Genomic DNA, 22807 nt, shown 5'->3' with positions numbered 1-22807 from the left:
GACCAAGTTTGTTGTTTTAGTCGTACAATGTGAGACACGGCAGCGATTGGCCCTAACGGAACTAAAGTAGTCTTGGCTTCAAGACTCGAGATGTCGTCAATGATGCTGGAAAACGGTACTATAAGCAAAAGAGGGGGGTAATGAGAAAAGATGAGCGGCAGGTATAACCCTAGAAGGGGAAAAAGAAGGAACGACGTAGCTGTAGGACAGCCAAGAAATGTGAATACTTGTTTGTTTGAATCCTTGAAGGAACCACGCTACAGAAAAAGGATCCAAATATTGGGTCAGGTTGGATTGGGGGTCACGGTCACCTTACAGCGGAAGCAGCGGCGTACTGTAGGGCTTGGCTTGGCTCTTGATGACAGCTGGAGATGGATACACTATGGAGATAGACTTGGAGAGCTCCAGTTGCAGGTGCCCTTTTTTTGGCGGGTGAACCCCTAACTTTTCTCCTTCTCTCATGACGTAACCCTAGAACATGGGGGTCCTTCGTCATTTCTGCACGCACTCAAGTATTGTCTCTCTACAAATGACAACGCATTCACCTTGTGACCCGAGAATTAATTCTAGTCAATCAATTCGCCTTATCTAGGCAGAGTCCATCATAAAACAAAATTACGCTATCACGAAACATCGTCCAGAGTTATCGCCTCTTGCGCAGACCCCTACTAGATTAGGAACTATACGCGTATCATGTACCGCCGTATTCTTCTTTCCATTCGCGTGCCCCTTTCTTTGCTCTTATTCGCTGACAGCTGGTTTCGAAGGTTAACGTTGTCTGATGTGATTCGTTTCGTATCAGAATCCTTGCAGCATATGTCTCCTCGTTATCCCCGGTCGTTTCTCGATTCATCGCCAAAGTGTCTTGGGTAGTATTGGTACCTCCTTGTCAACAACTAACATGACATTGGCTACGATCAGGTTACGCAACGACGATCCGTAAGCTCATCCATTGGGGGGTTTATTTCCGTCCTAGGCTGCACATAACGCATCCTGATTTCAATGTTATGTTAGCTGCCAATTGCCTATTCTACAAAGCAAAGAATTGCACTGAGTGAACTTTGGGGTAATCACCATATTACCATCACATATTGGCGCATGCTTGTCTGGAAGCTTAGAAGCAATAGAGGGCCCTGGACCTGCATGATGAAGTGTCCACATGAATATAGAGATTAGAGGAGACATGGAACATTGACGCCATTATGAGGCTCTCTGCTTTCTATAAGCAAGTGAGCCACTCGGATCATTAAGTGAAACGGTTGAAAAGAGTGACATGGGATGAATGGCTGTCTCATTACACGCGAGATGGGCTAAGCCATACAGCTTGGCTCATCACCGTAACCAAACCTGACTCTATCAAAATGAGGAACGGAACTTTTTATTCACTTTGTGCTTATGCAGACGAGATTTCAGATCATTTGTTTCAGGTTCTTCGCATGCTGTCTGCTGCTATACATGTCTGATCAAAGAATGCTCTATGGAAGGGCAGAACCTCCATCCGTACACTTCCAACCTATGGCCCTACCTCTGCAAACGCAAAGGCTCCAAACACAATACTACTATGCCATACCGCATGAGCGTCTTGCCGCATAGCAACGCTGTAAGGAGTCTGTATCATTACTCATCCAGGTTTCTCGGTGTTTGTGACATCTCGGAAGTCGGGGTCTTGAAGGAGTTTTTTGAGTTTATGACCCAGTGGTGGTTCGTAGGGTTCCAGAGACTGCGGCAATGCGTTTCCTCTTTACTCGTTGTAAGAGAAATGATGGCTCGGTTCCCCCTGAGCCCATTATTCATCTTCACACTGGAAGGGAAAGGGGAACTTCTCTGCCAGTTTGTTGCATTGGTCCGTCGACACCAGAAGACGGGCCAAGGCGGCCAAGTTTGCGATGGGTAGGTCGGCATCTTGCATTTCTTGCAGGCTCCTATCGAGTAGTTTATACTCGATTACGCTGACTCCTTGTGCCCGCGCTTCCTTCTTCAAACTGTCCAACTCTTCCTTCGACCAAAGTGGCTTCTTCTTTGAGAGTAGCATGTCGGCGTCAATGCTCCCAACAAACTCCTCAAATGTTGTAAGGAGTTGACTGTTGTCTCCGAGTAGGTGCCGAAGAGCTTGGTGAATCTTTTCAGCCTTCTCGGCCGTCGCGTTTGCCGAGCTTCTTGTGTTGATCCGTCGTCGCTTCGTCGGTGAGCCCATGGGGGAAGTCTGGCCTTGAGGCTGTTGCAGTTCTAATTTAGCCATTATAGCAGCGAGCCCCTCTCGCTGAGTTTCCAAAATTTCTTCCTTGATAGCGTCAAGTTTTTCCACCATCTTGTCTTCGATATTGACAGACGCAGGAGGCTCTTCGATTGGGGACACATAGCGGTACTCCAATAGATCTTCGTTTGCTCCCCGGATAGTTTCCAACCATTCTGGGTCGTATTGCGCGCACCACCAAAACACTCTGTTTTTGAGATCTTCACTTAGTACCTTGATAACAGGTTCAGATAGCCATTCGGCCATCTGAGAAACAAGTGTTGACTGGTCATAGTCGCGATGTCCGAGACGACTCACAATGTCGCCCGCCTCGTCCATCGCCTGGTCACGACTCATGATATAGGTGGCCTCGATGAGCTGCGGCCGGATGCGCTTTGGTGGTGAAGCAGTCCGGTCGGTCATTTGCTGTGCCATTGTAAACGCGTGTAGGCGGTAAGAATTCACACGGTTTCTTCACGTTCCATATTAGCAAACATCTTCGCAGTCATTAGATTGCCAAGAACTCACAAGGGAATGGTGATGTTTTCAAGCGCAATGCTCGTGTAGGACTAATCGTAAAAAGAGCAAGTGGATTTAAACCTGAATGTCTTCAACCTTGGGAAGTAGTGTTGGCTTAGGGGAGACCCAGTACAGGAGAATCAATACAGGAGAAGATTAAGGATATGATGGAAAGATGAGGTAAAGAAGAGGATGTAAACAAACAACTGTGCATCTGGCAGCAGTGACTGGCCGCAGCTGGCCGACAGTGATTCACGACCTGACTGGAAATGAGTCGTGCACTGCAGCTCACACTTGCACTGCAAATCGCAGTATTACCGCGGGTGTTGATGCCTAGAGATACACGCTTGCGCTGTTAAGTTTCCTAAATACTAATGAAGTAATTACTCTAATGTACTGAGTGATTAGTTTTGAACTATCTGTGCACGAAAAAGCCCCTGGGACTGCGATCGTTTCCAGTCAGTTCGCATTTAGTCAATGTGAAGCTCGAATCCCGGATTGCTTTCTCGAACAGGATCACAACAATGATGCAGCCGGTTCTCTCCAGCTCTACTTCTTTCGTTTCATTTAGGACACCAGCTTTGTTCACATTGTAGAGCGAGTTGATAGTAGCCGCGGAGGGCCTTATCATCGCAGCGTCTTCGACAGACTACGGGTAATTCCGAAGTGTCAGTAGTATATAAAGCCAGGGAATTATATCAGCGAGGCGATATCGGTATTATGCTGTCCCTCACTTCTCCAGAATCTTGGAAAATGTTAAGCAAACAGTTCCCTTTCTCAGTTTCAGACAGTTCGAAGCAAACAAGACTCTCAGTCGAATAAGAGATAATGATCTGTTGCCTACATCGATACATCAGTAGTGGCATGACTACGATACGTCAAGAACATCGAGGAGATCGAGAACGCTGTTGATCCCTCAGCTGATGAAACAATCTCCTGGATCAACTTCAGCGAGATTCAACAACTTGCGAAGAACCTGGTGGCTGTTGCTGCACCGCACTTCAACAACAGCCATATCCGTCCGGTATGGTGTAGTGGCTAACATTTCGCGCTCTCAGAACCTGAGAGATCAAGTACCGCGGAGCCCAGGGTTCGATTCCCTGTACCGGAGTTTCTTTTTGCAACTCGTTGTGATTACGACACTTGTCGTTCTGGCGTTCTTTTTGCGGTCATCTTCATCGGCTGGTGGTGGTTAAGTGACATATGATTGGTGTTGGTTGGGATGGAACAGACTCTACAGAGGTTGATCTAGCTTGGTCTTCTCGGTCAATTTGTTGTTGATGAGAAGAAAGACAGGATCAAGGACAAGTCATTAAGGGGTTCGTCAGCTTTCGATAGATGACTAACGATCCTGGCAATTGATGATGACATGAAATGGGGACTTGCCATTTCTAGAAACCACGTTTCGGAACAGGAAGGTTAGGCTTTGGCCCGACTGTTCTCCATGCTTGCGGGAATTAACATTCAGCAACCGCCAGGTCTAACCTGACTCCTTCATCAACACATCATCAACATTATCGGGAGCCTAATAGACAACTCATCGCGAATTGCCGGTCTCCAGTGCGCAAGTAATGCGAAGCCTCAACATCCCATGCACAATGGCCTTTCGTCGTCTTAGGTCCTGTACAGCTCGGAAGCCTCCATCAACAGTCAACCACCGTCCGGTATGGTGTAGTGGCTAACATTTCGCGCTCTCATTCAATGAGGGAGAATCTTCTCGATCCGCGGAGCCCAGGGTTCGATTCCCTGTACCGGAGTTATCTTTTGTCTGTCTTGTCTTTTTGCTGGACGATCTACTGGTGACGTTCAGAGTTGCCTCTCAGCATTGGATGGAACCTGGGATGCTGATCTTTTTGCCTGAGTAGGTGGAAGGTATGGCTGCAGCTATTTTGCACTTGCTACTATGTCCAATGCTAGAGACAGCAGTCCAATGGTGTTTTTTTTTTTTTTGTTTAAGAATGTGCCAGAGGGTATCCTCTCTAGGATGGAGCCGGTAATCCGGGGCATTTTACATCTTCTTCCGGTTACAGAAGGCCCAATTGAAAGGGAAGCACTTTATTGTTCAAGTGTCACAGATGGTAGCTTTCTGATCAGCAAAGGTGCTTCCGCCTTTCCCACCTTTATCAGTCATACAATACCAGGATTGGTTGGAACTGCTGAGGAAGCATGCCAGTCACCACAACATGTCCTGATGACTTTGCGGCATACACTGATACACGCGATTACATCAGTGTTGCTAGTTGAGATCTAACAAGATAAGCAAGTGCTATACAATGGATACTTGGATGGCTAGCACATCGAACATATCCGCCGCCTCCGCCCTTGTTGCTTGCTTGCCATTACTGCAAAAGGTTACTCCTTCTACAGAGCTGCGACAAGCAAAAATAGAAGGACTCCGGTACAGGGAATCGAACCCTGGGCTCCGCGGAACTGATCTCTTAACTGACGTTGAGAGCGCGAAATGTTAGCCACTACACCATACCGGATGCTAACTTGTTGAAAGCCGGGGCAATACATCGCGTCAAACTCGTCGTGGTGTTGTGCAGGACAGTGGACACTTCCATTGAGAGCCATTAACGCCTGTTTTGCTCATTTACTTGGCTGTGGTCTTCACATGGTCAGAGAGTGGCGAGATCGCTTTGGCATGTTTGATCTGGCATATCAGGCATGGTAATCATGGGTGATTGAGGAAACACCCATGTCGTCGTTGGAGAGTAAACGAAGGTCTGGTGAATAGAACAAGCGACTGCATAGTGTACATAAAGAGAGGACAGGAGGCCGATGTAGTTGTTGGAAGGAAGGAAGAGAAGGCTGCTGTGTCTCGCACAGCAGCTTTTTGTGGGATTGAGTCACAGCTGTGTTAGCGATAGTTAGAGTTTAGTTGCTGTAGGCGACTTCTTCTGTGATGACTCCAATAAGAAGATTTGCCCTGCCTGTGGAGGTTGACTTTACTGTCAAGCATATTAGGGAAAGACTTGGAAAAATTAATGCACATGAAGAGAGTGTTATTTGCCTGCTGTTGAATATAACGTCTGTTTTATCGAGTTAAAGGAAAGGTGCCTTGGTTTACGGAGAAGCAGTTGTGGAAGCTTGAGCTTTTAGTTCTACCGATCACCAGGTGGTTAGCTGAGCGATGCACCGTCACTGCTTAACATGGCCCGCGAACCCGTCCGACTGTTCAAGTGCCTAAGGTTCTCAAGGGAGGTCTTTACAGAGGCGCGTTCTGTTTGTTGATATACTTGACTCAAAGAGCATACTTGAGAAGTGAGTACTTAGAATCCAACCTCAAGTAAGTAATCAGAGTGCAACTCTGGCATATCATGCAGACACTTAGTGAGACTCAGACTAGAGTATCAGAAACAGATAAACCAGTTACTTTGCTATCAGGTGCAAGACAGACAGTTCTTCGCACCGGTATCATATGTCCATTGTCATTGTCCTTCAGGTGCAGAGAAACACATGGCATCATGACGGCACATCTAAATTGATTGCATGAGAAGCTTAATTTCTGTGGGGCTCATCTCGGCACGGGGGGCTGTGGAAATAAGGAGGTTGGTGTGGAGCTGTGCCACCATCACCGGGATCGCGATTATAACAAACAGGGATATCAAATCAACGCAAAAAATTACAAAAAAATTGGTAGCTTCTCTTTGATTGAGCGTGTCTAAGAGGACTGGTTAGAATATGAAGATATAGAGGCAACTGTCGCTGTAACTCACCATCCTTAGTGCAGGGGCCATGCTAATCTTCTAAACGGATATTAGTATGTTGTTGTGTTGAGCAGAGTTTGGGGCTTCGAACCTCTGTATCGTTTCAATACTTTTCCATGTTAGCTTGCATCCTTTCAAAGTTTAACCGTTCGACCACTTACGACCAATGTGACGCGGTTTGACCCGCGTCGAAGGAGACAGAATCATTACAACTTATATACCTATCATTTCAATTAGCACTACTGCTGGAACTGGCAACCGCGCCACCTTGGTCTATTGGTTCGTATTGGCCCAGCGGTCTAGAAGTAGACATATCTGCTTGAAATTTTCCTTGCCATTATTGTTGGAGCAGAAGCTCGTCTCGCAAAGCCGTTCCAGTTGAACTTGTGTAAACGACTTTCGTTGTAAAGCAATACCGTGTTCACACAAGCTCCAGGACTCAACATGTGCGCCAGATGTCAGAGACACTGCAACAGATGGGATTCAAAGTTTTTACAAGTCTAAAATCAATATCTTTGTGGCAAAAGAAAGTAATGATATACAAAATTGTGTGCCATTCCTAAAGGGTGGTGGGGCTGAACATAAACCTCTCATGGAACAATGAGTTTAATGTAGGCTAGCTTTTGCGAGATTTTAACGGAGAAGAAATCGGAATACTGCAAGACTTGTAGTCAGTAAGATACCACAGGCTGAGACATACAGTACAATACTCATGATAACAACGCGAAACAAAAGGAAAGATCCGTGCTCCATTTTAAACTTGCACTCCTACCTAGATCACTCCAAAACTCTTCAATTAACCTCTCTCTACCCTGAAGTTCATGGGGGAACCGTGTGGCTACCAGACACAGCTCCAGCAACTGGATGAAACCCCACGCGCTCGCAAGCAAATATCGACATCTACCCTGCTGGAAGACCGTCCTGAGGGCGATAGAAATAAGTGGCTAAATAATTCTGTTCCTGACATCCTCCCATCAATTTCCCAAACTCCACTTTCAAGCTAGTCATCATCTTTTTCAAGAGGCTCCTCGTTCAGTTTCTCCTGTACCTCCAGATGCTGGAACACATTCGGGTTGGGAACCCGGCCGAAAGGCCTCGTCCCAACCATCATATCTGCAATGACTGTCGATAAGCTCTGTACAATGTTGGAAATTCAAGGCAGGCAACACATGCGGCTTACAGGTGCAAAAAGCAAAAGAATGTCGGTGGAGAGGCTCGAACTCTCGACCTTTGGATGACCCTGGTGTTTGACCAGGTCAATCTGATTTCAGATATGAGACCAACGCTCTAACCAACTGAGCCACACCGACGTTGAGAAAAATTCATCTTTTTACCATTCATGTAGGGAGCATTGGTCAGATCGTCTCGCTCTTCTTAGGTTCGCGCATCGTCATTCGCTCTCGCTTCGCCCTTTGATCTTCTTACGGCAATGCTGCGCCTCGCGCGTCCACGCACCACACATCCATCAATTCTAGGCGGCCGCGTTTTACTTCGCCTGGAGGCGCTGATGATTTGTCGTTTGGTTGGACAAGATTGCGTAGGCTTTATTTTGTAAGAGAATGCGAGGTACGGTAGATGCGAAGATGTTGGCATATAAGAATATGGGTAAACCTAGGTGAAGACATTGATCAGAACATCACAAGATTTACTTCAGCAAACATCACCTTTCTATTGATCTGCTTCTATTTCATACAAACTTTTGATACCCATCTTCATCATGACCGTCTATTCCACCTCCAACAAGTCCATCGAGGACATTGATCCTCTCAAGCAAGCTGGCCAGCTTCCCCTTTACAACGTCCAGCCCGATAACGCAGAATACTACCACACTCAACCACAAGTTCAAGATGCTGTTCCTACCAAAAAGCCAACCGTGGGTGAGCGATTCCACAAGATCAGCTCCAAGGCTGGGTCGCCGCTCAACAAAGCTGCAAACTTGATTGGAGCTGAAGGATGGTGGCCTACGACTATGGACAAGGAGTGCAGCAAGGCTGCTCGCATTCTTCACTCCTTTACTAGTAAGTAATGCTATGTGAATGAGCGGACCATTACTGACCCATTCTCAGATTTGAGCTCATCTACATCTCCCAAGAGCAAAGGGCCTCTCCATCCAACTGGCCTCACTCGCAAATCCATGGTCAAAATCCCTCCTTCTGTTCTTCAAAGTGCCGCCGGTCTCGCTATCTTCAACGTCATCCGTGCCGGAACTGGCCATGGATCTCTCTCCGGTGGCTCCGGTGTAGTTATCGCCCGCCGCTCAGACGGAACCTGGTCTCCTCCCTCTTCATTCATCATAAGCACACTCGGTGCAGGTTTCGTCTTTGGTCTCGACGTGTACGATTGTGTCTGTGTCCTCAACACTCCTGAACAAGTCGCTGCATTCACCAAACCTCGCCTCTCTTTCGGCGCAGAAGGCTCTGTTGCTGTTGGTCCTGTTGGAACAGGCGGCAGTGTTGAGGCTGCCCTTAGCAAGACCGCACGCCCAGTTTGGAGTTACATGAAGAGCCGTGGTTTGTGGATAGGTCTTCAGATTGACGGCACTATTGCTGTTGCTCGAGGAGATGCTAATGCTACGTTTTATGAAGAGCGCGGCATCACGGCGGAGAGAATTTTACTTGGTGATGTTGCTTGGCCCATGGGTGCTAAGCCTCTCTTTGAGGTGCTTCAAGCCCTCGAGGGACGAACTGCCTACGACCGCAGTGTCGCCGATGCAGTCGGTGAAGCCCCTACACCTGGTGATTCTGTTTTGTCTGACAAGGAGAGGTATACTGATGAGCCTGAAGAGTCTGAAATTGTTGGATCTGAAAAGCATGCCGAGTCCACTGAAGTATCTCCGGCCGAAATAGCTCGAGAGCCTCCAATGCTGGTGGTCACCTCTCCTACCACTATTGATGCCAGAGAGGAGCTTCCTGGTTATGAGGTCGTGGATAAGAATGATGGGCGGGAGAAGATTGTTGACGAAAAGGCCAGGCTCGCTGCATCTGGGTACTAAGCTTGTAGACTTTACCGTTCATTATTTCAGGAGCACGGAGTTTAATAAAGGAAACTTGACCGCGAGAAAAGATAAAAGAATGTCCCAAAATAACATCATTAATCCATTATAGCAATTACAATGTAGACATGAGTTTTTCAGAGCTAGTTGAATAGCTCAGGCAAGTCGGTAGTATGACTTTATCAATACCGTGATGCACATGCTTCGCAGGCCAAGTGGCAGCCTCTGGAGTAAAGGAAGTCGTTCTTACACTTACACTTTTATAGTTTTACAAAAGGAAAATAGATGCCTATCTATTAGTAGGTATGTCTACTCTGATACCTTAGTAGGTAGTTCTTGGGAACGCAAGGGGTTTGTTACTGTACCTGACCAGTAAGTACAGGTATTCTAGGTAGTAAATTGTCACGGGTCAGGTCATTCGGGGAGTTGATACTCCTTGGAATGGGAATCTAAGTTTACATCAGTGAAAAACAGTCCACCGTTCTACAATAAAGGCTTGGTTAGCCAGATCCAAAGAAAGTCCAAAATTGCTTGTTGTCTATCTCCATAATGCCCCATCCCTCCCAATCTTAAAACAGCAAAGTCGTATCGCTATGTAGATATAAAAGACAAAATCATCTGGCCAATTCATGCCAGCTTAGGCCAGTCTTGGAGCATCTTGTCTTCGTTGCCCTAAAGCTATAAAAGTTCTTACAGAGGTAGGGGCCCTCCGTTGGTTGGAACTCATGATCACCACCAGGTAAGGAGTATCAGTGGGGAGGAGGTTTCGGGACTCACGGCTTTGCTGAACTGGCGATGGCAACCAGAACACAACGCTCTAGGGAAGAGTGTGTAGTCCTTGTCGCAACAGGGTTCGTGATTTCTTCAAACAGTGTCTTGTTATAGGCGACTGCCCACCCCCTGATAAGCCCTGTCCCGATCTTCTGACTCTAGACAAATCATCACAACTGATCGGAAGGAAATCCGGTTATATGGTTCACATTGGTAGCACACATTTAATTTGAGATTGTGCTATCAACTGGTTCCATGGGGGAGTGATGCCCTCGCCGAGATAGTCTACAACATGACTGGCTTTGGGAAGCTCATGTCACCTTCACGCACTTGAACCAGTTTCCACATCCTTTCCCTTTCCCTTTACTAAATTCAATGTTAGTGAGAGAGTAGTGAGAGACGGGCTTGGGTATACGGGCAGGGGCAACAGGGAGCAATGTTAGAATATTCTGTTAAATTGCACTAGGCAGTGGTAAATCTACTCAACGAGCACATGGCTCAGAGGTCGTAATAGTCAGCACCGGCCCAGCGCCCCAGATGTTGGAGTTGGAGCTGGGGCGTGGGCGCGGGCTCTGGTTCTGGTTCTGGCTCTGGTTCGGACTTGGCCATTTTCTCCATCGATTTCCGCATTTTCAACTTCATCCTAACTACGGCTCAAGCCGCAGCAACGTGCCTGCCGCATCTTTGAAGAAAGGACGACCTCCCTCTCCTTCCCTCCCTCCCTCCTCCCCCCCTCGCCTTCTTTTCAATAGATCTTGAATTAGCCTCCACGTAGCTAAGATACGCGAGGAAGAGAGGTGGGTGGCCTATGAGAAGCATTGATTCTTAGCATCTGAATAATCCTTTTAAGTGATACGGAGGTACTCACGCTTGAGATCGGGCCATTCGTATTCGTCGTCGTCGTCGAATTCTGTGTTCCAATGGAACATGGGCAAGGGGGCATCACTCCCCATAGACTTAGAAGAAGACATTGTTGGAGGACTTAGTATATATATGAAATAAAAATAAAAGGTTGTTGGCTTCAATGTCTCAACGCGTTGGATAGGAAATAATGTGCTTGAGGAAGAGAAACGAAGGAAACCGGGGGAAACCGGGGGCGCGTGTTGTTAGGTGACTGGCTTCAGGATTGGGAAGGGACGAAACGGCACGCGATAAGCTGCCCCTTTATGCCTCAGGTTCCAACGTTGGATGCCAGCTGTTGTGCACTTGCCTACGGCAGTTTGCTTCTTCTAGGTGCGGGGACGCTGTGCATGTAATGTCAGTACGGGAGGCAAACAAGGAGTAAAGGAGATAAGCGTATGCGTACCGGAGTTGCGGCGGCGACAGCGGCATCCTCCCCTTCCTTCTTCCTCTCCTTCTGCTCGTCATCTTGCAATGTTAGAATATTACTATAAGTAGGTAGGTAGGTACTGATGTAGGCGCATATGTTCAAGTACTTACCCACGAAAGGCAGATGCTGGCATCTGGGACGAAGTTCTCATCCCAAAAGATGCTAGGGGCACCACTCCTCATTTCCTCAGCCAATTCGTCCTCCCACATTGTAGGTAATACTAGAAAAGAAACAAGAAGAAGAGAGACGGTGACTGTAGCTTACAGTCTAGCGGGTGGTATTTTGTTGGTATATGTAGTTGGCTGGACGAACGGACGACGGCGGTGATTCAGTGATGCTTGAGGAAGAGGATAACTCACTCTGTTGCAACACTTAAACCTACATACCTGGATTCATTCACAGTTGGTAATCTTGATTTGCACGAGTAAAGAATCTACGCGTCTTGCTTTATATTTCTCAGACGCGTTTCGGGTGAGGTGTGTCTGATTATAGACTCTATTCTTGATACTGGCACCGCACTCGCACTGCGCTGGCGCCTGGTACACAAGCTACCTATGGATTACTTCAAGGGGGAAGCCGGGGTTGAACCTTGAAGAGACCTAGGTACCTACCTATGTTTCTGATCAAATCACAGTGTCATGCAATAACTACCTCTCTAAGATCATCTGCCACTGTGGTTATGAGTACTGGTCACTTACTCAGAACTCGAACTTTCAACCTCACAATACTCCAAGACTCAATCGATCTCGATAATATCCATTAAGTATCGATAGTATATTCATGGGGAACTGTGTGGTGTCATACAACTACTTGCGTGGTTATTTGGCACCAGCCGGATAGAACCCCATAGTCTGGTTTAACCTCGTACCTATAATGAAAATGAAAATAACAAAAAACCACCGTGACTTTTCGTGTCTGTTGTCGTACGGTAAACGTCTTGGAATGAAGAGATTGTGCAGGTCTGCATAACTGATATATACATGAGAGGTTTGACTTTTGACTGCACGGCATCAGCTGCTGTGAATCGCTGCTCAACCAACAATAGGACACAAAGATGGCTTTTGAGCTTGTGGGAAACTAACATGATTCGTTATATCTAAATTGTAAGTGGTATACTGGAAAGAAGTGGGCTGGGGAGTGTCGTGGTAGGTGGTGTGTTCCAAATCTAGGCAAACTCAAGACAAAACTTTGATGGGAACACTTGCTGCCTGGAGACTTGGGACTGGGAAGGGTATATAATTCAAAATAACATCGATCCTATTGTCCCTAGGGACCGGTCTGAATAGTAACATTACAGAGAAGATCAGCATTGCCCCTGTACTAAGGATGACAATTCAAAAAAGGAGATGCTAGAGTTTTTTTGCTATTTCCCCCTATATCTCATCTTTTTATGTGCTTCTTTTTATCTTTTATCTTTTTATTTCTTCTTTTTCCCTTTTTCTGTCTCCGTATTCTCTCTTCTTCTCCTTCTACCCAATCCTCCCTAGCCCACTCTGGTCATGAGTCACTCGATAAGGAAGCAGCGACAAGAGTTCTTGCCACACTTGATATAACAACGGCACACTCTATACAATGGCATCAGTTTATTCTACTGCTAATGGCTTATACGAGGTTTATTGTTGTTGTTTGTATTACCGTTAGTTGTATGATTATTGAAGTCTGAACCTAAGTTGATCCAGGCACTTGACACGCCTAAACAGCCTCCTCACCAACAGGCCCCCTTCGCTTCCTCCTAGTATTCGCATCCAAGTTCTCTATCTCTTCAGCGCCACTTCGAAGGGTAGACTCAGTACTGATAGCAGGGGCGCTCGAGCTTTCAGGCAACCTAACCTTTCTGCCTCCCCATCCAGCAGCCATGGATATTGTCTGTGCCGCATAGTCCAAGTCGCCGTCAAAGCCATATCGGAAAGACTCTGTTTCTTGAAGCGGGAGATGGTTGAAACGCCAGTCCCAGACTGAAGCGTACGTAGATCGGTAGCTCGCGAATGCCATGATTGTGCCGATAAAACCTCCACCCAAGATATCGTACCAGTTGTGTGCAGCGTCGATGGTGAGCGAGCCAGCGATGAGAACTGCCGCGAGCAGAGGAACGAAAGTGAGTGAAAGCTTCCAAAAGGCTGGTTTGTGGTCTGCCCAGACTTTGAGCTTGGCATTGAGCCACAAGAAGAGGAATCCAAACCCGGCAAAGGCGGCAGTCGTGTGTCCGCTTGGAAACGAAGTAATAGCGTTTTGTATCCTCGACTGATCAGGCTGCGTGCAGATCTCGGTGGTGTACATGATCTGGTAGAAGCCCACTCCATTCAAACCAGTTTTGTTGTGTGACTTTGCGAGCGAAATGTCGGGCATGCAAACGTCAAGGAAGTAAGGTCTGAAACCACCAACGAGCTGCTTCAGTGTGACCTGGAAAAGCGAGGCCAAAGTGACGGACCATACTGTTCCAATTATAGCATTGCTGGCATCCCATACCGACTTGATCTGGATCTGAGCGACAATGTAGGTGATGATTGGTAGCGCGATAGAGATAAGTCCGGAGAGCCATGCAGGAAGGATCCAGCCGCGGTCAGGGTACGCCCACTGGGGGTAAACGATATCGCCAGACGTCGCATCGAAGGTTACTGGGAATGTTCGTGTGATAATGACCGGAGAATGGTAGATCTTGAAGTTGTCAGCAATAGAAACACAAATATGGAGGGCTGTCAGGATGTCAGAAGAGTTGGCCGCCTAGAGCATAAGAGACGAAATCATTTGGTCATCTTATGCCGGCTTAGGCTGGCGTTTAGGCTTCTTTATTTCTGTACCCTAAGCCTGAGAGGACAATTCTTCTGACACCCACCCGATGAAATACGTACACCGTAGGCAAGAGCGCCAACGAAAGCCATGCAAAGCAGGTCCTGGTAGTTCACCTTTAACCATTTTCGCAAGAAGGCCTTGAGCGTCGCTCTCTTGGATTCAGGCCTCGCAGCATCCGAGTTGATTCTTGGGAGGAGAGGCATGGCGACCTAACAAAAAAGAATGTCAGATTAGAAATTATATTATCGGTAGGTCAAGATGTTGATGAAGAAGAGAGAGACATAAGATGGCTGTGATTGTACATCGCGTGCCTGCTTTCAGTGACTGACGTCATTGGATGCATGAGCGATCGGGATCGTCCAAACCACCCCCCTAAGGTTAAGACGCCAAAAATAATTGTCCTAAGAACTGATCTCAACTTACAGTTGTAGTAGTCGGCACCAGCTCAACGCCCCAGAGATTGTGGCTGAAGCTGAGGCTCGAGCTCTTCTCAGGTTCAGATTCGGGCATTTCTGCCATAGCCTGCCGCAACTTCAATTTCCTGTCAACCGTTGCCCGAGCCGCAGCAACGCGCTGTTCCTAAGTTCGCGGCAGCTATGGAAATATTAGTATGGTCTATCTTAAATTTCGCGAAACAAAATTCATGAACATCTTGTCATGAATTGGGGATGAAAGGAAATGCGGAAGTATTGCATGTCTATAGGCACAAGATCGTCTTTTCGTATGGATCGAGGTGCTCGGCCGACATGGGGTGCATGCGATCTTTGCCGCTCAGGTACGACCCGAGAGAAATTGACAAATAGGTAGAAGGGGACTGAGAAAGCAGATGGACAGGCAAAGAGACAGTGAGTATTGCAGAACCCGACCATCGTGGAAGGCAAGGGCACTCGGCTCTACACACACCCACTTGGCTTAGATTGCGGAGGTTCGAAGTGCGTAATGTGCGGTATCATGGGTAACCTGGGTAAGTGACAATTCGAGCGAGGGTAGAGGTTGTTAAGAATAATCGAATATGTTAGCTTACTTGGTCGGCGGTGGCATCAGGAGCAGGAGCAGGCGCCTGGCAGATCTCGAGAGAAGGAGAGACCTCCTTCTCCTCTCGCTCTCTCTTCCCTAGATCTTAAGTCAGACTCAGCCCAGCCAAGATCGAGGAAGTGGACTTACACGTTGGCAGAGGAGGGAGACCTATGAGAAGCATTAATTCTTAGCATTTGCATCACCCTTCTAGGTTCTAAGTAACATAGAGGTACTACTCACGCTCGAAGTCGAGCCATTCGTCGTCGTCCACTTCAGCGTTCCAGTGGAACATAGGCAGGGGGGCATCACTCCCCATGGACTCAAGAGAAGGAGCGACCTCCTCCTCCTCCTCCTCTCGCTCTCTCTTCACTATGCTTAAATCAGCCTCGACTCAGCCGAGACGTGAGGAAGTGGGCTTACACATTGGTAGAGGGGGGGGACCTATAAGAAGCATTGATTCTTAGCATTTGCATCATTTCTTTTCAAGGTGATATAGAGGTACTCACGCTTGAATTGGAGGAATTCATCTTCGTCGACTTCCACGTTCCAGTGGAACATGGGCAAGGAGGCATCACTCCCCTCGGACTCGGGAAACCCCATGGTTGTAGGACTGATTTTGTACAGAATAAAAAGAAAAGTTGTTGGTCGCAGTTTCTCGATGCGTTGATTGGAAATGGATGTGCTTGAGGAAGGAAAACGGGGGCGCGTGTGGTGAGGTGACCGGCACGCGCTCAGCTACACCTTCATGCCTTAGCTTCCGACTGGATGCCAGCTGTTGTGCACTTGCGGGCACTGCCCGAGTAAATGGCTCCCCGACCAGTGATAATTCACTACATCCCTCGCCATGGATGGCTTGAAAGAGCTTTGATCGTTTATAACACCAGCACACTTATTCCGCAGTTAAGTATTCAACACTTGAGTAAAACCATTATTCTATAAACGTCTATCATGGTATATCCAACTCCGTCATAACACGAATAACAAACATCAAACAAACACCATACCAACGCCATGCTTCCATATTACACATAAATCATTACCATCATCACTTCAACATGCCGGGCCCTTTGATTCTACTCGCTCGACTGCGGACCCGAGAGTCATACTTGAGTGTGTCGTCACCAATCATCCCGTTCTTGTTTGCGGTTGAACCCGGCACACATGGCTCATCGTTCCATGCCACACCTCTAGCACGTCTCCAGGTGACAACAGGCGAAGCCAACATCATTTGAGTATAAAAAAGACGACAGTTGGCTGCTTCGTATCGGAAATGCACTGGGTATCCTTCAAGATCATCCTCAGTGTAGCCATTAAGCAAGTTTACACTGCCAGCATTAGGAAGGGGCAGAAGGGGCGGGCTCGACAAGCTGGGGAATGAAGCAGACGCATCGCTAAGAATAGCAAGTGCTTCTTTGTCATTGCTTGCAGCTTGAACGGTAGCCATTGCACTGACAATATCGTGGTCGAAGTTGAGCAAAGTCCCCTTGACACCGCCCATTGCTTGCATAGCGTGATTCAGAGGTCGGCCACCAAGAGCAAGCGTGCGAATACCCTGGTTGCGGGTGAGAAGGCCGGTCAGTATACCACAAGCTGATGCGCAAATACCATCGGTGACAATGAGTATGTTTTCGGGCTTCCACGGAGCTTCTTCCACATAAGGCTTCCTCTTGGGGTCGAAACCGTTGATGTAAGCAGGAATGCTAGGCTCCCAGGGGACAGTCTTGTCGATCTGGAAAGCCGCAGTGACATTTTGGCCCTTGACAGTGTACGGACCGAAGAATTCCTTACCGGTTTTGAGGGGCTCGCCATCAACACCGATGGGGTAGTATTCTGACTTGGTAATCAAAGCCCTAACGAGATTGTCATAGTCGGCCTCAGCGGTTGCTTCGAGGGCAGCATTGGCGCGATATCGATCCCAGCCGGTGAACTTGCCGTCAGGGAACAAAAGACGGTAGATGGATTGTGCCAGAACGACTGAGCCACCGCCGTTGGCAGACATGTCGATGATGAGCTTGTCACGACCAGCTGCTTTGGCTTGGCGGATAAGCTCAAGCACAACAGCTTGCCCTTCCAAGATGAATTTAGCCATGCTGAAGTCAGGAGGAGGATTGACAAGATCGAGTCCAATAGGAACGAAGCTCAAGATGGAAAGAACAGCAGTGTCTTCGAATCCTTTACCTTCGAGGAAGTACGCGGCTATAGAGTTGGCTGAATGTTTCGCGATGGGTACGGGGTATCCAGGGATGATCTTGGATGACTGCTGAGTAGAACGGCGCTTATTGACAGGAGGCTCTTCAGAGGTCGCGTTGGTGGGCATGACCTCGATGTATTTATGGAAATCCTCCCCAGACTCGATACCGGACAAGTCAACAGTTGCTGGGATGATAATTTCATTGTGTACCAACTTCTTGGTACCGTTGTGGAACTCAATGGTATACGTATCAGGAATCTCGAACTGAGTGAAGAGCGTACTTGCTGATGAGCCAACAGCGCCGCGAGGGACGGACGCAAAGAGCCCATTGTACTGAGCATCGGGATCTTGAGCATTGGCAGTAAGGCGAGAGGCATCTTCCTCAAGCCACTCGACGATCGGGGTGCCATCGATGCTCTTGATAGCTGATGGGGAATATTCAAGAATACCTTGGGTACCGCGGGCTACATCTACGCGGGAAAAGATAAAGGGCAGGCGGACGCCGTTGGCTGAGACGGATTCAAAGTCAATACCTCGTCGGACGTACATGAAGGCATTGAGAAGGGCTGGGGGATAGTCGAAGTGGCCGTCGTAGGCAGCGACAAACTGTCAATGTTAGTGAAGTCCTATCTATTTAAGTAACTGTGAGTTGCTTACAATACTTCGCAGATCTGTCATGACTTCATATTGAGTCTTGTACTTGTTGTTCTCCAACCTGCTTCGAATAGTATCGAAGCCACCCAAAACGTCGACGCCAGGAAAAAGATACTCTTTTGGGGGGTCAGCAAGAATCTCGAGCGTACTCTGAAACTCGATTAAAGGCTGAAGGTAATCGAGTAACTCCAAGTCTCGCTTCTTATCCAGAGGGACAGACTTGAGGCAGGCAATGCCAACTGAGGGAGGAATAGCGAGGATAACGGGTTCTCCTTTCTCGGGGTTCGCCTCCTCGTAGGCCTGACTCAAGAACTTGCAAGGCGCATTTTTTGCATCTGAAAGATCGCGCGATGTGATGAAAGAAGGTAGATCTCTGGCCTGGTGCATAATCTGCCTGGGCTCGAGGGCAGCAAAGCCAACCCCAGCGAGGGCTAGCAGACTAGGAATGATCATGATAATGATAATGGGTATATAGAAGGGCGATAGGGCTGGCAGGGCCCTTCTTTTGGGCGCCTACCAGTCCTTTTATGTCGACCATCCACCATGGATCCATTGATACAAACATTTGAAGTTGATGTTGTATTGAGGCTTGTGGCTGGGTGGACTTTAGCGCTGAGGTTGCTTTGTGGTGGTTTGATGGGCTGTGCTGACAGTGCCGAGAACATAAGAGACGAAATAATTTGATCACCTTATGCAAGCTTGGGCTAGCAGTTAGGCTACTTTATTTCTGTAGCCTAAGCCTTAGAGGATAATTCTTGTGACACCCACCTGAGTGTGCGGAGCTATCAGATCGGAACCACGTTGAAATCTGACAATTTTCGTTTATTTTCCAGAAATCAATAATAGACGAATGAGATGAACCGCTACAGATGCTCCGAAGATGGAATTCTGCTTGGTTGTTGACGCTCTTTGCGTAAGATCAACATGGTCTGTTTCAAGCAGGCGGCTTGACGACCAGTCAGAAATGCCGTTGACAATGGATCTTTGGTCCCCCGCCATTCTGCCTTACAGATTTTCTATTTTTAAGAGAGCGCCACGAGGCATCGTTTATCCGTCTAGCTACGGGCAGGTATTCAGCTGTGCTTCAAAGGACATGGGTTTTCAGCCGCGTCTGTGCATTCTTTTCGTCCCGAGTCCTACCTCATGGTGGGTGACAGATAACTTGACATTCAGGCTTTGGATCGAAAAAGCAAATAGATCAAGAATGGCCTAAAAATGGCATAACCCAAGTCAATCATTTTGTCCCTTACTGGCAGAAGTCAAGTCGCTTGATATCAAGGGGCGTCAGCTTCGTCTCCGTGTCCGAAAGGGAGCCAACTGTTAGCCTCGACAAGTCTTGAGGTCGTTTTGAGGCTTGCCGAGTTTGAACATAGGACTGTTCACTTAATTTTAAGCATGCTTCTTTCTTAGCACGTGGAAGCTGAAGAGATGTCTGGGAAAATGATAAGCCATAACAAGGCGCAGACTTTATTGAGTCAATAGTTGTGTGCTAACGTTACCAGAGAGGGAGTTTTCAAAATCGAACAAAGAAATGCTCTCAACGATCAATCATAATTCTCTCACAGCGAGTCATCACAGTCACACAAGAGTCTAAATTGCTTTAATGGGTTTCCCATTTATTCGTACGTAATAAAGGCTTGATAAGCCAGACCCAAAGAAAAAAGAAAATCTATCGTGAACATTTCCATCTTGAACGCTTCCGGGCCTCTCTATTGAGGCCATGCCCATGCGTCCTGTAGCGTCGTCGTGGCCATTCATTTCCCATCATAAGGTTGGTATCAAATATCCATATCCTGATGGTCTAGCCACCCACCGCTCATATCCCATGAAAATACCCACATGATGCTAATGGCACTCATCAACTTTTTGTGGATTGAATATCCTCTATAGTCAATTTCCTTTCATGCATTCGTGCCCAAAAATCAAAATATCGTCATAAACACTTTTTTATTGCCTTAGACAGCACCGGCGTTGATCATCTTCTTTCGGAGGTAGTTCTTGTATTCGGAGATAGGACCGTCCCATGTGCGGATGGTCTGGTTCTCGCAAACAAGAATCTGCTTGGCAATCTTGTCGAGCAATCTATACATCGTTAGTAATTTGTCATTAATATTTTGTAAAGGGTGCTTACCTGAAGTCGTGGGAGACGACAATAACACCTCCACTGAAAGCGTTGATAGCGTCGGCCAAACTGTCAATGGTGGGGATATCCAGACCGTTGGTAGGCTCGTCAAGAAGCAACATGTTGGGGCTGTCAATGGCAAGGAGAGCAAAGACGATACGACTCTTCTGACCCTCAGACAGGGTACCCATCAGGGCAGTCTGGGATTCACCACTGAGACCGTACTTGCCGAGCTGCTGGCGCCAGTACTGGTAGTCCTGAGACTTCTCACTGTACTTGTCACGAACGAAGTCAAGAGCAGACTTTGTCAAGTCAAGCTGCTCAGCACTGTGCTGGGAGTAGAGACCGAGCTTCAAGTGGGTGTGTCGGGTAACGACACCACCAGTGGGAGAAAGCTTGCCAGTCATGAGACGGAGGAGAGTGGACTTGCCCACACCGTTGGGTCCGACAAGGGCAGTTCGGGAGTCCATGTCGAAACCGAGGTCAAGGTTGCGGTACAGGTCATCCTCGGGGTTTCCAGAGTAGGAGAAGGTAACGTTGTCAAATGACAGGACGGGAGGAGGAAGCTTGTCGACATCGGCGAAACGGAAAGAGAAGACACGGTCCTGCTCGACAGGCTGGATGAAACCATCGGCCTCCATCTTGTCGAGAATCTTCTGTCGGGACTTGGCCTGTCGCACCAGGTTGGCGTAAGTACCAGCACTGGCAATGAACTTCTTGATGTGGACAATTTCGTCCTGCTGCTTCTGGTAGGCCTTCATCTGGTTGGTCTCGTTCTCGTATCGCGTCTTGCTGTACGAGTCGTAGTTACCACCGTAGTAGACGAGCTGCTTGCCTCGCATGTCGATCATGTTGGAACAGACACCGTTGAGGAAATCCATGGAGTGGGAAACGAGAACAAGAGTTCGCTCCCACTTCTTGAGGTACTCCTCAAGCCACACACAGGCCTCCAAATCCAAATGGGCAGTGGGGTCATCGAGAAGCAGAACGGAGGGCTTGACGAAGAGGGCCTTGGCAAGGGCGACTCGCATACGCCAACCACCGGACATATCCTTGGTCTTCTTGTGGATGGTCTTCTTGTTGAAACCGAGACCAGTCAGAATCAGGGAAGCACGGGTAGCAAAGGTTGAGGGGTCAAGCTTGTCCATGTGCTCGTAAAGGTCAAGGAGAACAGGGCTCTCAGGGCCCTCATCCTCGAGAAGCTTCTCAGCCTGGTGGTCGAGACGCTCAAGCTCCATCTCAGCCTCTCGGACGACCCACTCAAGGGCACCCAAGTCACTGGGAGGAGCACCCTCATTGAGAAGGTAGATGTCGAGATGCTCGGGGATGGGGTACTCGCGAGCGGCGATGGCCTTGAGGAAAGTGGACTTTCCGCAACCGTTCTCACCGAGGAGACCGTATCGTCGACCGTACGTGAGCTCGAGGGTAGAATCTGTGATAAGGACTCGGCCGTGGAACACCAGAGAGGTACTGGTGATCTTGACGTCCTTGCTGGTCTGAGTGGAAGCGAGAACACCGGTGGTGACACGGTCAGAGATACCGTGCTTATCCATCTGCTCGGTGAGACGCTTCACCTCGTCGAGCTTCTCGCCTGAAGTCGCGGGGGCATCGTCAACAATGGGGTTGCCGTTGGCATCGAGCTCGGGCTCTTCGGTCTTCTTGCCCTTCTTGCCCTTGAGCTTGCCCTCGGCAGCCTTCTTAGCGAGACGCTTCTCCTTGGAAGAAGAGGGAGCCATGATGACGATTTTTTGTGTGAAGAAAAAAAAAGACCGCGGGGTTGAAAGAACGGAGACTGTCGGCGGGGTGAATGGACGGTCTATCTAAGAAATCAAGTCCAAACCGAGGGGTATATGTGATGTTAGTTTGGAAAAGGACCGTTCGATGAAGAGGGGAAAAAAGAGAAGGAGAGAGGAAAAGTTAAGTTGACCGACAAAGGATTAAAAAAAAACCTAGCCAAACAATGAGTGTGGCGGTTCCAGTTCCCGGTTGAATAATGCACGTACAGGCCGTCAAGGCTTCTGAGAGGCAAGGCGGGGTGAATTTTTATTTGGTGGGGCAGATTTACAGATTTTTTGACTGACGACAGAGTCAGGCACCAACTAAGGCAGCAAGCTGCATGTTATTTTCCGACGTGCGGCAATATTTAGATTTTATTAGATCTTGATAGAATATTGAATAGCAAGAGTTTCTATTTCTATTGTCCTTTTTAATAGTATTATTTCGAGAAGTGTTGTCTTTGTGTAGTAAAACCCACTGCTCTCTTATCAAAACCCCAATTAATCGGTATCTTTTTTAGAACTTGACGTCATCAATCCGCTCAATCTGATTGGCTGTTGTCTTCAGGATTTTCACGCTGCCCGCCATCTCGTTATCGTGTTGGCAACCCTGAGGAACGGCAAGCCCGTAGTTATGCTGACTTGAAAGTTTCTATCTTCTTGATGATTTGAATTCGGACTTACCGGTTAAATCGTTGGGACA

The 22807-nt window shown here is 47.9% G+C and overlaps 4 protein-coding genes and 4 non-coding genes across 8 annotated transcripts; 3 read left to right on the top strand and 5 right to left on the bottom strand.

Annotated features, from left to right (window-relative positions):
- Positions 1 to 1371: 1371 nt before the first annotated feature.
- On the bottom strand, positions 1372 to 2668 carry B0J16DRAFT_392305 (uncharacterized protein; the record flags this gene model as incomplete). The annotated part of the gene is made up of 1 exon (XM_046131994.1): positions 1372 to 2668. One exon carries the CDS (start codon positions 2666 to 2668, stop codon positions 1787 to 1789), a length of 882 nt encoding a protein of 293 aa, XP_045990172.1. The 3' UTR covers positions 1372 to 1786.
- A 1104-nt stretch (positions 2669 to 3772) lies between these two features.
- On the top strand, positions 3773 to 3863 carry B0J16DRAFT_t32. The gene has a single exon. It is a non-coding gene; the product is annotated as a tRNA-Glu (tRNA).
- A 549-nt stretch (positions 3864 to 4412) lies between these two features.
- On the top strand, positions 4413 to 4509 carry B0J16DRAFT_t33. The gene has a single exon. It is a non-coding gene; the product is annotated as a tRNA-Glu (tRNA).
- A 636-nt stretch (positions 4510 to 5145) lies between these two features.
- On the bottom strand, positions 5146 to 5238 carry B0J16DRAFT_t23. Its single transcript has one exon. It is a non-coding gene; the product is annotated as a tRNA-Glu (tRNA).
- Positions 5239 to 7662: 2424 nt separating this feature from the next.
- On the bottom strand, positions 7663 to 7772 carry B0J16DRAFT_t22. Its single transcript has one exon. It is a non-coding gene; the product is annotated as a tRNA-Met (tRNA).
- A 101-nt stretch (positions 7773 to 7873) lies between these two features.
- B0J16DRAFT_40353 (uncharacterized protein) lies at positions 7874 to 9512 on the top strand. The gene is made up of 2 exons (XM_046132723.1): positions 7874 to 8480; positions 8529 to 9512. The coding sequence occupies exons 1-2, from the start codon at positions 8180 to 8182 to the stop codon at positions 9452 to 9454; spliced, it is 1227 nt and encodes a 408-aa protein (XP_045990171.1). The 5' UTR covers positions 7874 to 8179; the 3' UTR covers positions 9455 to 9512.
- Positions 9513 to 13115: 3603 nt separating this feature from the next.
- B0J16DRAFT_360337 (uncharacterized protein) lies at positions 13116 to 18782 on the bottom strand. Its single transcript, XM_046129693.1, has 5 exons — positions 18211 to 18782; positions 16456 to 18159; positions 15869 to 15889; positions 14405 to 14554; positions 13116 to 14210 (listed from the first exon to the last, which is right to left on the bottom strand). The coding sequence occupies exons 1-5, from the start codon at positions 18658 to 18660 to the stop codon at positions 13248 to 13250; spliced, it is 3288 nt and encodes a 1095-aa protein (XP_045990170.1). The 5' UTR covers positions 18661 to 18782; the 3' UTR covers positions 13116 to 13247.
- A 1020-nt stretch (positions 18783 to 19802) lies between these two features.
- On the bottom strand, positions 19803 to 22503 carry B0J16DRAFT_280267 (P-loop containing nucleoside triphosphate hydrolase protein). Its single transcript, XM_046123896.1, has 2 exons — positions 20339 to 22503; positions 19803 to 20289 (listed from the first exon to the last, which is right to left on the bottom strand). The coding sequence occupies exons 1-2, from the start codon at positions 22063 to 22065 to the stop codon at positions 20163 to 20165; spliced, it is 1854 nt and encodes a 617-aa protein (XP_045990169.1). The 5' UTR covers positions 22066 to 22503; the 3' UTR covers positions 19803 to 20162.
- Positions 22504 to 22807: the final 304 nt, after the last annotated feature.

Source organism: Fusarium flagelliforme (assembly GCF_020744385.1).
Source record: "Fusarium flagelliforme strain FIESC 12 MPI-CAGE-AA-0113 chromosome Unknown B0J16scaffold_1, whole genome shotgun sequence".
Lineage (NCBI taxonomy): Eukaryota > Fungi > Ascomycota > Sordariomycetes > Hypocreales > Nectriaceae > Fusarium > Fusarium flagelliforme.
This window is presented reverse-complemented; position numbering and strand designations above follow the sequence as displayed.